A 15,896-nucleotide genomic window follows, 5' to 3' on the forward strand; every position below is an offset into this window, starting at 1 on the left:
AGTCTATGGATAATACACACACGCATAGAGCATGATAACACACACACACACACACAAGTGAATCCTGAGCGGTGAACTCATTTTTGGGAGCCGGAATTTCTGTGCATCTCTAATTATTGGCGGCATTAGAAATGGATATTATATAATAGCTGCTTTTTTTGAACATTTTAGCAATTTAAAAATATTTTAAAAAGATTTTTACAGGGCACCCCTGCTCTCGACAGACCCCGGTTGGGAAACACTGTTCTAAATAATGCCGCGAGTGGGGCTTGAGGAAGTGACGTCGCCTGCGTCTGCGCAGTGCGACCTGATGCAGCCCCTGAAGCGAGACACAGGAAACAGAAATACTGCAAAATAATAATAATAACAAGACGAAATAACGTTATAACATTTCGTTTAACTTTCGTCTCGTTTTGGTCAACGAAAATGAAGAGACATTTTAGCATAGTTTTTATTTTGTAAGCCACATTTCGTCTCGTTTTTATTTTATTGCATTGTACATTTAATTATCGTCATCGTCACATGACCAGCATTTTCGTCTCGTTTCGTCTCATTTTCGTCACGTGATAAAGGTTCGTTGACGACTATATTTAATCATAATTTTCGTTGACGAAAGCAACACTATGCAATACAATGATGATTGAGAGATATAAATAAATTTTGCTCAAATAAACAAATACTAAATAAACATTCCTCAAAAGCCCGATGATCATATCACATTTCAACATGATTTTTCTAAAAATAATTATGTATGGATAATCAACTAAAGCTAAGTTGCTTCAGTCCAGGAAGTGTTTTTCTTGAAATATTACTAACAATAAAGTTTAGTATGTTTACTTTATAGATTTTTAGATAGACTGATAATTTAGAGGTCTATCAAATACCATAGTAGGCTTTATAGGGTTCAACATTTAACTTATTATTTATATTTCCCTTTTTTATATCCCAGACTACTTCTGCTGCACCAATTACATAGCTCAATTTAGGGCTTAATTTGCGCGTGGTGTTGTGCGATAGCAGTCACTCTGCCAAAAATGCGGGTTCAGGATATACAGGTTTTAATTAAGCACCCAGGGATGTAAAGAATCGGCCCTGTGTGTTTCTCATGTCAGTGTGTGATAAATCACGTCAGATCAGCCGTGCGCTTCTTCTCTTCTCATCGCTGATTGACTCTCCTGTGAAGAAAGAAATGTGTGTCTGTGTGCCTCGGGTTCAGTATCATCAACCCAGCCATGTGGAACACATTTAGAGAGCGAAGGCTGTATTTATAGTGTACGAGCAGGTCGTAGATCAGAACACACCACATCTGCCACCGCTCTCAATAGATGACATGAAGGAAATTGACTGGCCGCTAGTGATCAACGTTTTTCCTGATAGCATCAGCTGTTTTCAGTGACTTTACAACATCATCTATTTGCAAGATAGGAGAATAAAATGCATCTGTCTGACATCTCTATGTCTTGGATTTATTTCCTGCATGTTGGGCTGTGGTAGTATTTCAGACTGGAATTGAATGGTGAGCAATAAGCAGTACAGATGATTTCCTTTTCAGTCAGTATACTGTGATGATACCATAACTCAGTGTGTGTGATATTATCAGTTACATAGGAGTCCTATATACTTTTGTATTATACCTTTTTTATTTTCTAGGAAGGGTCTCAGAATGTCACAAAACTGGAGTTGTTTCTTGATATTTGAGCAAATAATTGGCATATAAGTAGTAAATCCAGTTGTAATGGTTGAATATGACATGACATACTGTATTGTTTTCTTCTGGCCAGTGTTCAGAAGCTCAGCGAGTTTTTCTCCTGTGATGAGATTGGAGGTGAACAGGAGCCCAGAGCGACTATCATACCCAATTCAACCAATCACAAATATCAAGCCCTGGTAAGTCAAGTCAGTTTTCCATAAACGCTTATTCATGGCAAGAATGTAGAAGAAGTAGAAGGGAAAAAAAGCAGATGAAATGTAAAAGTGTGTGAGTGTCTTTACACTAAGTGCAAATAGCCCGCCTTGTTGGCAGAGGCAATTTACACTAGCTCTACCCACAAACGTATGATAGGGCTAGTCAACACTATAAAAGATGGATGTCAATTGTTAGCTCCAGTGGCGTAGATGGTAAAGCATATACTATAGTCTTTTTTTTTTTTTGACGTGATCGACCCAGGTTCGAATCCGCCTTTTGCCGAACTTTTTTTTTCTCCCTTTTCAAATCTCATATCACATCGGAAAGGCATTTATTTTCATAAAAATGAAGGAAATAATCAAAAAGTTGAAAATAAAGTATCGGGTAGGGTTAGGGGAGGTCTAGGGAGGTCTTTATTGTCCCAAAAAGGTGGCATCTATTTAATCATTTGAATTTAAATTATAATTTACAAATAGTGGATAATTGCCACTATTTGCAATAAGTAGTATAAAGAGCAGAAAATCTTACTATTTTAACATAGTGTAAATAGAATCCATTGCTAGTTGCACTTAGTGTAAATAGCATCTAATTGATATTTACACTTAGTGCAAATAGCCGCTGCCTTTTTTAAATGTTTTTAATGAATTAATGAAAATAATGTATTTATTCAGTAAAAAAAAAAAATATGGAAATGTGACCTTTTTTAAAATCTCGATGTGTATAATAAATAGATAAATTATTATTCAAAAATAATCAAGTAAATTATGTATTATTAATTAAATCATTAATTGCATAATAAATAATTTTTATTCATTCAATAAATACATAAATTAAACAGTGACCATGTATCTGCAGTTGATGTGAATAAATACATTTAAAACAAACAAGCAAAAAAGCAAGTACATTATTTAAATAAATAGATAAATAAATGCTTTAATTATAAATAAATAGTTTTTATTAATTCAATAAATACTTCAATTAAAATGACTAAAATGTGCCTGTTGTCTGAAATATAATTCTTAATGTGAATAAGACAAATAATTAAATTAAAAAAGTATATATTTATTATTAAAAATAATTATTAAATCATTTATTTATCCAATAAATACATGCATTGATGAATCGAAATGTGACCTTTTATCTGAATTTTGTTTTATTCTTGATGTGAATTAATTAATTAATTATTAAAGTAAATAAAAATATGTATTTATTCAATAAATACATTAATTAAAACGTGCTTTTGTCTGAAGTGTAAATTTTTTAAATAAATAAAAAGTGACATATCTGAAAGAAGTTTAATTCTTTAAAGGAATGAGTGTCTTTTTTTTGTTTGTTTGTTTTTTTTGGCATGTTATGGTCTGACCTCTGGTCTGAAATTTGTTTCAGTTTAGCTGCTCACCAGGAAATAAAAAATAATAAGCTGTGGATACATTTTCATGTTCGATTAGGCCCACAGAAATGAATTATTTTGATCAAAATTCAAATTTTTGTTTTTTATATGAATAGGCCTCAAGGCTTAGGCTCCCACACTCTCAGTAATCCAGCCGTAGTAATCGCCATGTTGTGTTATGAAAAATGAAAAATACCGATATTTTTATTCATGACTGTGACTATGCATTATTTATGTTCATAATATCACAATACTGGTCAGCATGGAGAGGTTAGCACTGTTAAAGAGGCTGTTCACGCTGATGCTGTTTTTCTCACCTCTGATAAAGCCTCTGAAGGTGGTGAACCGTAAGCGGCCCGTCAGAGACGACTGGAACAGCTTCGCCCTTCAGAGCGAGCAGGAGGACGAGCCGCTGGCGGTGGAGGATGAAGATATCTGTATCAAGGTGAGACTAATATGGGTTATTTCTGTACTCGGGCAGTAAACAGGAAACTGAGCTGCGTGAAGAATAACTATCCGCCTCCTTTATGTCCATTCCAGATCACAAATGGATATTTCAGCTGGACTGATGGAACCCCAACGTTGTCCAATGTGAATATTAAGATTCCTTTTGGTAAGTCCTGTCAAAAATACATCTACAGATACTGGCGGATGGCTTGTGGTATTTCCTGATCCCATCTTTACTAATTTAAAACATATAGTTTACCCATAAATGAAACTTCCTCTTTTACGTGGAACACAATAGGAGATGTTTTGAAGAATGTGCAGGCTGCTCTTTTCCATACAAGAAAAACATTGATGGTTGCTCAAAGCTCCAAAAGGACGTGAAGTATCATAAAAGTAGCCCATATGACTTGTGCGATATATTCCAAAACCAAATAATCATATTGCCTGTAGAAAATATTGAAATTTAAATCATTATTTGATGAAAAACACAGAATTTTCAATATGAGTGAACTATTATTTGAACATACAGTTGTGTTTTGTTGCTCCATGAAACCCCATTTATCTTGATTCTTGATTGATTCTCTCTGCAGGTCAGTTAACTATGATAGTGGGCCAGGTGGGTTGTGGGAAATCATCTCTGTTGTTGGCTGCACTGGGTGAGATGCAGAAGATCTCCGGCACTGTTAAATGGAACAGGTGAGAATGCAGATTTTTTTAGATGGTCATGAAACATTGTGTTCAGCATAACTTCTGGAGCGACTGATAGCGTTGAAGAGTAAAGGCCTGTTCACACCAAGGACGATATCTATAATTGGAAATTATAATAATCAGTCTAATTCTGTGAGAGTAGTGAAGTCCACACCACAACAGTAACGACATGAGGAACAATATTGTTGGAATCACTTTCAGAATGATTTTTGTTTCCCAGCTGATGAACATTAAAAACATTGACAGCCAATCAGAATCCACCTGACTTCAAAGAGCTCAAGCATTTAAAGGGGCATTTGCTTATAATGAACTGAACATTATCCTGATGGCACGCGTACATAACGGAGATGTCTGTTTGACATCTGCAAGACGTATTTTTTTAGTGTTTTCTCATCTTCAATACGTCTATGTTTCCTATCAGATGTCAAATAGACGTTTAGAAGATGTCTTTAAGATGTTTATGATTTATCATGTGTGTAAAACTGACATCTTAGAGATGTCTATCAGATGTTTGTACACAACAGATGCTTTCCAGATGAGGAGATCTTTAACAGACATCTTGCAGATGTTCGTGTGCTATCTGGGTAGCATCCTTTGGTGTGGATGCTGATATAGTTATCGTTGTCATTATGCTTATCGTTCTTAGTGTGAATGAGCCTTGACAATTATTTAGCTAACAACTATCTTGCAACTTTGACTTTTTTCTCGCAATTCGGACTTTTTTTTCTCAGAATTGTGAGATCTAAACTAGCAATTGCAAGTTATTAACTTCAACTATACAGATAATTTTCTTACAATTGCGAGTTTATATCTCACAGTTCTGATTTAACTCACAATTGCGTGTTACAAAGCCAGAATTGCGAGAAAACGTCAGAAGTGTAAGATGTAAACAGAAAACAATTCTGTCTTTTTTCTCAGAATTGCAAGTTTATATCTTACTATTCTGACTTTTTTTCCTCGCAATTCTGACTTTTTTCTCAGAATTGTGAGTTTATATCTCTCAATTCTGACTTTCTATAAACTTTCTCGAAATTGCAAGTTATAAACTCACAGTTCCTAGAAAAAGTAAAAATTGCAAGAAAAAAAATCACAATTACCTTGTTGCATTTTTTATTCAGTGGCTGAAGCGGGCTTTCATAAACAACAGCCAAGTTCCCATTTTTCTGTGAAAAAAAATGCAAATTATTGCTAAAATGTTGCATGTGTCGACAAAATCTTGTTTTCGTTTAACTTTAACTGTAAATACTATGCTGACACTTCAAAAAAAAATAATTTTGAAACACTTTTTGTTAAGAAAAAGGGCTTTAACGTAAATAAATGTGTTGCATGATAGAATTATAAGGATGAATGATGGGAATTTGCTGTTAATTGCAACGCTCCCATCGATGGCAGAAGTGGTCACCCTAACTTCATATTCAGGCCTGGTTGAAGTGATTGGTGTGTTGATAGGATTGAATCTCATTTGTCCATGAGAGCTCTCTGAATAAAAGTGCTGTGTGCAGAGAAGATATTGTAACAAGTAATGCCTTTCATAAAGATCTTAAAATTGCTTTAATGATGATGTGGGTGTTTAAATTGGTGATTCTCAGAGTCACTATTATATAAAGAAACATTCTCATAGGGGTCAGTTAAGTGAGGCTGTTTTGTGAGCTTATATAACGCTATGCTCAGTCTCTAGGTGATATAAAGTTTCTTATGTTACCAGCTTCTGTTAATATTCTAAAGAAAATCTGAAGTAATGTGGTTGTTCAGTTCCAGGCTTGTGAAAAACACAGCAGGACCCTGTAAAGGAGAAATTGGACTACCACTGGTATTGATTCCCAGTTTTGTGTGCCATCGGTTGACCCACAGAGAATCCACATTGATTTTGTGAGGGAAAACAGCAGAATTTTGGAATCTGGATTTATTGCAGGCATCACAAGGAATCAAATTTATTTAACAGGGTTCAAAGTACTACGAAAACAAACTTTTTCAGAGCTCAAAATGTCCTCAGCAGACCAAAAAAAAAAAGAGAGCATTTACTGAAAATAATCTGCAAAAAGATCTAGGGCTGAATTCATTAAAGCAACTTCTTGAAAACTACAATTAAGAAGTATCACACTTACAATAATTATTATTTTTTATTTTATTTTATTTTTTTATATTTTCAGTTTTCATTTTAATTTTACTTTGTGTTTTAAGTTTAAGGTTTTTTTTATTCTTTGTAGCTTTAATATGTTTGTATTTTAGTTTCAGTGATTTTAGAACTTCAACTTATTTTATTTCTAATATTTACATTTTATTACTATAATTGTGTAATGCTTAATATTTCAAACATAATGTGTCAGTGCATCCCATAATGCTTTAAAAGTCAGTAGATCAAGGGCAACGGGGCCATTTCAGCAGCACTTTGTTGCTTATGTTGTTGAGCACTAGAAACCCTTCCCTCACTCCCTACACGTCACACTCCTGACCTTCAGAGGTCAAACAGAAGCTGTTATGTTCCCGTCCACCATCATTTAAAGTCCTCTTCACAAATTAGTCACCTGTTCATCAGCCCATGCTGTCATGCAGGCTATTAGTGATTACAATGTTGATTTGGGGCTTGTTTTTTGATGTTTAAAAGACACGTCCAGGGTCAAGCACAATACAGAAGGGTGTTTGTTCAAGTGCCAGTCCCTCCTGGCAACAACCAACCAAATGAGCCCAAATCAAAGGGGCTACTTACGATACAATGGGATTAGACTGACAATGTGGATCCACTTAAAGTGTTTTAGATTAAAACATAAAGGAGATGTTCATATCTGTAAGATAGAGGCATGGTTTGGAAGCAGTCAATGAAATGAAAAGGTTACCCTTTTGAGCTGTCTGAATTGAATTACCCTCTCAGACCCGAGACCAATGCTCTTTAAATTAGTTAAACCTGAATAATGATGCATCTAGTTTAATGGCACAGACATTTGAAAGTAACTCTAGCGCCCTTTGAGTACTGAAGTTTGTTACTGCAACCACAAATGCGCTGACCAAGCACCTTCTTATGCGTTTTCGTACATTGCATAAAGTGTCTGACACCAAAGAACATCTAGATCCTACAGAATGACATAAGATGAATTATCCACGTGAATTATTTGAGCACTTGTCTTCTCTCCATTCCGTGTATGAGAACCATCTCCAGTATTCAAACAGCTTGCATGCTATGTGTGTAAAGTATTGTTAGCTGAGGGTGAAGCAAAATGTATGTTATGCCTAAAAATAGACTACAAAGCCTTACAGCACAAAATATCTCCTTGAAAAGTTGTGTAGTTTTCAAGCAGGCTAAATGTCGGTCTCGAAAAGCAAATGTTTATACTACCAGTACCAAAATTTACAGTGTTATTTGGGTGTTGACTAATTGGAAAGGAAATGGTTTTTACGTGTGTATGTTCATGTTGGATACAAAGTTTCTGGCTGATGATCAGAGAGTATCAGGCGCCATGGCAAGAAAACCTCTCTTTTATCTGAATCATTTATCAGAGAAATGCCCACATGAATGGCTCTGACGGCTTCTGATCTCAACATGTCATGTTCAAAACATTGTAAATAAGAAATTTGCAGCAAGTAATAGATAAGCGAAATAGTCTTTGATCTCTGAAAGTTGTTGCTTGTAAACATTTACCGTTTCTGTTTATTTTTTGTCTGATATTTTGTTTTATTTAAAGGGATCACACACAGTTTACTTAACGGGCTAATACTGTTTTGTAAATAACAGCCAAAATACATGCATTCAGAATTTTCTGTATTAAGTTTGTTTCTACAAACGAGGTGGCAAGAGTATCAACGTTTCTTTTCTCAGTCATTTATCAGACAACTGTTTATCTGCCCAGATAAATGACTTTAACGGCTTCAGATGTCAATGCCCTTTAATGTCCTAAACACAAATCTACAACACAACATAGTGAACTTAGCTGTCACTATTTTAGAAGCAGTAATAAATTAGTAAATATAGTAAATAAATGTTTGTTGTTGTTTTCTGTAAACATTTACTGCTACCACAACATTTGCTGAAATTGTTACTTTGCAGCATCACAAATGTTAGGTTTTAAGCAGTTCTTGGTGATAATAAAATATAATTTGATAATATAATAATTATTAAAAGTAATATTAAAACAGTATTTCATATATTGTTTATATTTGAATGTTTAATATTTAATGTGAAATGTACTATCTAAATGCAATTATATTTACATTTTAATTATATTTAAATAAATTATTATTTATCATATATTTGTATTAATATAATAATTACATATTTGTTCATAAATAAATAATTCAAGACTCTGTATCATTAAAATTTGTACAATAATTATATTACCAGTATTTTATAAATTATTTGTCTTTGAGGCTTATTTGTCTTATTGGGCGCTTAAACCATGGCATATTGTTAAGCTTAGCACCTCTCTGCCATGCCATGGTTTTAATAATGTCAGTCATTTTATAATGGCACACGGTGGCTAATTACATCTCTCAGTATGGTATTCAAAAATCACCTTCCTGGCACAGCATGTGTCATCTGCTTTCTATGGTTGCCCTTCATGTGGATTGACAGTACATTCCCATTAAAACAAACACTACGAAGAGATAATGAAGGTGAAATTGGTCAACATGGAAAATGGTTAAGACTAAGCATGTTGCAGTAAGACTTAACATCTCCAAAACAGCCTCTCTTAAATTGACATGTGGAGTCCTATGTGGCTTAACTATAAAGCCATCATTGAAAAGCATTAATAAGAAATGTATCTTATGGCTTTAGATGTGCCGCAGTATTTCCTGGTTCTTTTTCCAGGTTTGAAAGGACAGAGCATAAGACCTACGACTGCAGCTAATGCCTCCAGGCAGCAGAAAATCTCTTATTTATATTCCTGTTCACTTTTCAAGAACAGTTTTGATTTGTTTAGCCTCAGAGCTAATTTCAAATCTCGCAGTGGCACTTTACAGATTTACTTTGTGCGCCATTGTATCTTGCCTTTCTGAGTCCTTGCAATATTACAGCACCACACTTATCCTTGACCAGAATCTCTTAGAAATTTAATTTAAGTACAATAAATCACTTAATGTACTTATTACTGATTTTAGCTCTGATTTATGTTTTTTTGTTTTCTCAGCACAGTTTATCAGAATCTATTAACATAAATATATTTATGTTAATTTCACCTCCTTGTTGAGTTATTCATTTTATGTGTATTATTTTGCAGACTGCCCACTCTGGATGCAGAAGGAAATGAAAGGTTGGTTCTTTTTGTCTTACAAAGCTGCAGAACAGACGTAAACATTATCACGTCCTGCAGAGAGTCTGTTAATTATTGTGTACTCGCTGAGGGTGTGTGGACGTGTCCTGTCATGCTGTGCAGTGCTGATGCTTTGCTCTGTGTTTGTCGGCATTAATCCCTCAGCTTTGTTCTTCTGGGCTCTGTATTTCCTCTCAGCCACTCTATGAGGTCTTTATAATGACAACAACACATACAAATAGATTTTAAAATTCACTATAACCTTTTTAATATATCCGCCATTATTGTAGCTTTACATGTTATGCTGGAGTTTTTGACAATTATGTTTTACATTTTTGCTTAGGCTGCTCACCTAGACAACATTTTAAGTCATAGTTGCACAAACTTGTTCAGACGGTAGGCAGCAAATTATTCAACCATCTAAGATACTTCATTATGGCCAAAATCGTAAGCAGCATTTCATGTATTCTTCATGGAAGTACCAGAATGCATTGCGTTGGACAGATTGTGGGAAGGCAAATGTTGATTATGGATATATTGCATTCAGTATTGATAAGCATCGAAAGGCTTTTTGTATTCATTTTAAATGTATTGAGCCCCTAAAAGAACAAGGTGATGGGAAAAAATAAAACAAAACAATTTTTCAGTGCATTTTATAAGCAAACGCAATGTTTCTCTGTGGAACGCAGCACTTTTAGAAGATAACGTTTTGTGAGCGAACAAAGTCTATCAGGAAACACAAAACCTTTATGAGAGAATGCAAATTTTTGTGAGCGATTTCAAAGGTCTTTGGGGAACGCAAAACATTTGCATGAGGACACATTTTTGTGGGTGAATGCAATGTTTTTTTGCGAGTGAGTTTCTGAGTTTCTTAAGGGAACAAAACCTTTGCAAGAGACAGGCCCGGTTCTACGGGGGTGCTAGAGGGTGCTAAGCACCCTCAAACTAAATCAATAGCACCCTCGCTTAAAGCTGTATTAATGGCACTTCATTGTAGATTTGGCGTTTGCCAGTGCGCTATGGTTTGCGCTCTGGAGATCGGTTTCTATTTCAACGTGTTTTTGCAGCATTGAGCAATGTAGCCAATCACGAGCATATCTGTTGATTTCTTGAATCAGAGGCATTTATGTTTGAATCCACTCGCTGAAATCGCTGGAGATTTTTGTTCAGGTATTGTGTTCACCACGAATCATCTCATTATAACAAAGTGTAGACGCAATGTAAATAAGAGATTTGTTGTGCAGCGTAGAGAACTTCATTGATTATAACGTATCTTTGTGGGATCGCGATGAACTAAGATGAGTGACCACTTTTAGTGATTATACAGAGCTCTCTTTGCACCATAGCAACGGACGGACGCTACTAATATATATATATATACTATATAAAAAGCACCCTCACTAATTTAAGAAGCACCCTCAGTAATTTGATTCTGAACCGGGCCTGGCGAGAGAACACATTTTTGAGAGAGAACGCAAATTTTTGTCAGCGAATGAAAAGTTCTGTGGGGAATGCAAAACATTTGCGAGGGAAAAAATGGTAGTGGGCGAATGCATAGTTTTTTGGGGAAACTTTGCATTTCCATATTGTTTGAATTATTATGTGCCCTTCAGACTCCAGAAGTACACATTTATTGTTTTCTCATTTATCGATGGACAGCTCTCCTGTCCCCATGTTAAGAGAAATCAGGAGTGAGTTCAGAGGCGTTGTGTGCGCTGTGTGAACATGATGTTACTGTAGTTCTAGACTAAATGTGAACATGCATTTACTCATCTCACCTCCACAAAAACAGATTCAGTATTCCTCAAAATGAATAAAAACAATGAAATGCAAACTCAGAATATTACGCAAACCTGCAATAACACAAATATCCTTTATGTATTTAATCCCATTTTATTAATCAATGTCTTTACTGCTAGCCTTCGATGATCGAAGTCAATCACACTAATAAACAAAAATAACTTTAGATAAACATAACAATAGTGTTTGTAGTCCTGCGTCCTATTCTTCATGCAATCCAGAATGACAGCACAGCTTGAGCTGCACCCTCTACTGTACAGATGTGAATTTACTTTTCCTTCTGCCTGAAGCTAATTAATTTCACTTTTGGTGTGAAAGTGCTTTTACGTTTGCCAAAAACAGAGCTTTTTATATTAGAAACAAGCAAGCCCAGCCCAGATGAGAAAAAGTAATGCAAAAGTAACGCATTACTTTCTATAGTAACTAAGTTACACAGTTACTTTTTTAGGGAGTAACGCAATATTGTAATGCATTACTTTTAAAAGTAACTTTCCCCAACACTGGGCATGCCGAGCTTATCTCAAATTATTGAAAATAAAAATATGCTGCATCCTGCAATGCCTAATTTTGGGGAAATTGTGGCTAGTCAGGCTGCTTGCTAGGTTTTGAGACAATTGTTGTTTTGGCCACTTTATTATATGGCAGGAATTTATTTAAAAAACCAGACCGGGAAATGACACCAGCTGGATTTGTGTCGCTTTGTATGTGCATAACACGTTAGCATAGCCGCTAAACCATGGCTCCAACAGACACAGCTGCAATTTGAAAGGCTTTCTTATCTGCTATAATGGGTGAACTCATTTGGTTTGTCTGTTAAATACATAAACTCTGTAGGGAACAGCTCAAGTATTAGCTCTTTGGAGGACTATTAAAAAGCGTTTTACTACCAAGTCAACAGTTGATGCTGGTGCTAAAATGCACTACCGTTCCCTCGGTCATCAATAAAACGGCACGCGCTGTCACAGTGTGTGAGTGTGTGCAGGTGTCTGTCCTGTTCTTGGCACTTGAGCTGGAACGGCAGCCAAGAATAGACGTCTTTTATTACTGTTGGCTGCAATCACTATGTCATACATTACAAAGCCAAGGTGTGTTATTACCAGACAAGAGACATTTCAAAAAGCTATTTGGATACTTTAAAAAATGCTGCCTGTTATCTAAAAAAAAGTGTAATCTCTTTACTACACCATCCTTTATATGTGACCCATCACATATAAAGGATGCTGTAGTAAAGAGATTACACTTTTCCAATAAACAATTCCAAATTGCAATTTTTCCAATAAAGCTCAACAAGCAATCACAATTCATTCTTGTCACAGCTGAAATAGAAAATGGTTATGTTTGGAATGGAATACTAGGATGCATACTGAATACTGTGCAGTATACAATATATATTTACTGTTTAAATATGTATTTGAAACCGTATGGATTGTGCAATAGGAAGTATTTTAAACTGTCACATGACCTCAAACGTGCATGTAATTGAGTGAGTGACCATTCCTAGCTAGCATGTGATTGGCCTTCATGATTGAAATGTGGTTGAATTATGTTGTTGTTTCAATGCTGATTTTTTTTTTTAACAAAATACTTTAAGTATAAAGTCATAAAATGTCATGTCACGCAAAGTTGTGAAATTGAAACATAATTGACGTTGATTCCACTTGTGAATAAATGTTGAAACATGACAAAATGTTGAAACAACATTAAATGCTAAATGGTTATAAAAAAAGTTATCAAAATACGTCTAAGTCAACATTGAAACAACATTGCAGTATCGCCGTTGATTCAACATTGATTGAACCTTGATTCATGATGTTGATTCACCTGTGAACAAGCATTGAAATGCTAAAAAAGATTGAAACGTTTACTGCTAAATAATTGTAAAAAGTTGAACAAAATTTGTATAAATTAAAATTTTAACAAGACAATGTAAAAGTGAGAAACAATATCAGTGTTAAAAATTCAACAGTGATTCATGATGTTGATTCGCACGTGAAATTAACACATTTTTTATCATGTCAGAACTAAATATTTAATTAGGTTTTGTGTAAACAATTTACTTTGGTAAGCCCAATCAAATGAAGAAAGAAAAAATATAGTTGATCTTGGTTTACATGTATTTGTTACACTTGAAAAAGAAGGTCGAGCACATTGCATTGTGGGATAAAGTATTACATGCAGTGTATTTTGTTATACTGTATATCCTGCACAGTTTGTGTTCACATACAATGCACAGTATGTGTACTACAGAAATAGTATGCTAGTGTGCTATTCCAAACACAGCGTTAAATCGTTTTCAGATATAATTATTCAACTCTCCCATAGTTTTAATCAATACTCTAAAACCTGATATTTTCCTGGCTTGTACATTTTATCAAGGACAACATGCCATTATATGTCCAAATGCTCAATAGAAAAATCCATTAAGGCTCTTTCTTACTGTACTCATCCCTATATAAAGCTTCAGCGGTTCAGCTACACTGCATTGCGATTCAGCCATACATGATTACACAGCACTTCTCCGGTCTCCTATTACATGGCATCAGCAGCAGTGCTTCAGGTTTAATGTGCTAAGAGAATGTACTGCAGAGGTCACGCTTGTGTGTGTACATGTCTTTTTATGATGCTTTAGGCGAGTCTTTTAAAGTGTTATTTATGTATTTGTGCCTTCAGCCCCACAGATGCAGCTGCAGATGGGGATATCAGGTGTGTATCACTCACTCACACACACACACACACACACCGCACAAAACATGATTCACTAGTTCAAATAGAGCTGTTTTTAAAGCAGTTTCTTAATACTAATCAGAAAGGTTCATTCATACCATAAGACAGTGACACTGTCTGACATCAGATACTCTTTGTTAGAGCACACAGTAAACTTTAAAGAAACAGTACACTAAAAATGATTATTTTGTTATTCATGTGTCACCCTCATTCATGTCTTTCCAAAGCTGTATGGTTTTTAAACTTTTTTTAGGATTTAAAGAGAAATTGTAATAATGCTAGATTCCAAGTATACAATGTATTTATCATTAACTACAATTAAAACTGAAATGAAAATAAAGCAAAATTAAAATAATTAAAATAGATATGACATAAAATACTGTGCCTTTAAGACTTTTATATGCAAATAATATCTGATTTGATTGGCTAATTTTTGCATACCAGCGTATTTTGGACTATTATCATCTTATTCTATGTTTTGTCCTAAGTAACTGATTGCAATGATTTTGCCGGTCTATTGTGTAGCCCCACCCACGAAGGAATCTCTTCGGTCAACAGACCATATAGTATTGCTGTATATTGACTGGAAGATCAAGTTATATATAAATAGCCATATATAAGTTTTATACATGATCAAGTTTTACTTATATATACATAACAACAATACGTAACAATAGACAATCAACATGACAAAATTCCTTAAACTAAAATGAAAACCAAAAATATAAAAGTAAAAGCGAATTCATTTTTTTAAATAATGCTATAATAATATATAAATAACACTGTAATCACCACAACAGTTCATAGTGACCACATCTGCTCCAATAAGGGGAAAAAAGACTTAAGTCACATAAAATTGATGACTCGTGCATATATTTAAGCTTTCTGTAAGAAAAACGTCTCGGTTAGGTATGGTAACCCTCGTTCCCTGAAGGAGGGAACGGAGACGTCACGTCAGTTGACCGACGAAATTGGGATCTCGCTTAGAGCCAATGCACATTGGCATGCGATTATTGCATCCAGCTGCTGCTGATCACCGCGTGAGTATAAGTAGGCAGCAGATGCAGCGCATATTCAGGTTTTCGCTGAGGAGCCGAGCTGGTGACCCGGTCACTCAGCGGTGGTACAGGAGCTGTGGCGACGGGACGTGACGTCTCCGTTCCCTCCTTCAGGGAACGAGGGTTACCATACGTAATTTCTCTGAGAGGCAGCGCTTGGAGGTTCACCACCTGATCCCTGAAGGGAGTGGAGGGAACCTTGGGCACGTAGCCGGGCCATGGCCTCAGGGTTACCTGGGAATCAGCCGGCCCGAACTCTAGGCAAAAAAATCGTTGACCGAAAATGCGTGCAGGTCCCCTACCCTCTTGATTGAGGCCAATGCTAGCAGGAGCAAAGTCTTCATTGAAAGGATCTTCAGCTCAACCGCCTGCAAAAAGGCTCAAATGGGCCTGCTGTAGTGCTGTGAGCACCAGAGTCAGGTCCCACGAGGGAATAGAGGGGGGCCGTGGAGGATTTAACCTTCTCGCCCCCTTAAGGAACCTGACGACCAGGTCATGCTTCCCCAACGACCTCCTTCTACGGGGTCGTGGTTAGCAGCGATTGCAGCGACATAAACTTTAAGGGTGGAGGGAGACAGCCTTCGCTCCAACCCTTGCTGCAAAAAGGACAGCACAACTCC

The 15,896-nt window shown here is 35.7% G+C and overlaps 1 protein-coding gene across 1 annotated transcript in view; it reads left to right on the forward strand.

The window, feature by feature from the left end:
* The window catches only part of LOC107553842 (ATP-binding cassette sub-family C member 8-like), a 61,393-nt gene that overhangs the window by 19,339 nt on the left and 26,158 nt on the right, over nt 1-15,896 (forward strand). The window contains exons 6-12 of the mRNA XM_016236160.1: nt 1,495-1,516; nt 1,782-1,887; nt 3,625-3,741; nt 3,837-3,909; nt 4,334-4,439; nt 9,662-9,694; nt 14,165-14,197. Of these exons, the coding sequence (XP_016091646.1) occupies nt 1,495-1,516; nt 1,782-1,887; nt 3,625-3,741; nt 3,837-3,909; nt 4,334-4,439; nt 9,662-9,694; nt 14,165-14,197 (490 nt within the window). The remainder of the gene's footprint in view (nt 1-1,494; nt 1,517-1,781; nt 1,888-3,624; nt 3,742-3,836; nt 3,910-4,333; nt 4,440-9,661; nt 9,695-14,164; nt 14,198-15,896) is intronic.

This window comes from Sinocyclocheilus grahami, unplaced genomic scaffold, assembly GCF_001515645.1.
Source record: "Sinocyclocheilus grahami isolate Dianchi unplaced genomic scaffold, SAMN03320097.WGS_v1.1 scaffold483.1, whole genome shotgun sequence".
NCBI lineage: Eukaryota > Metazoa > Chordata > Actinopteri > Cypriniformes > Cyprinidae > Sinocyclocheilus > Sinocyclocheilus grahami.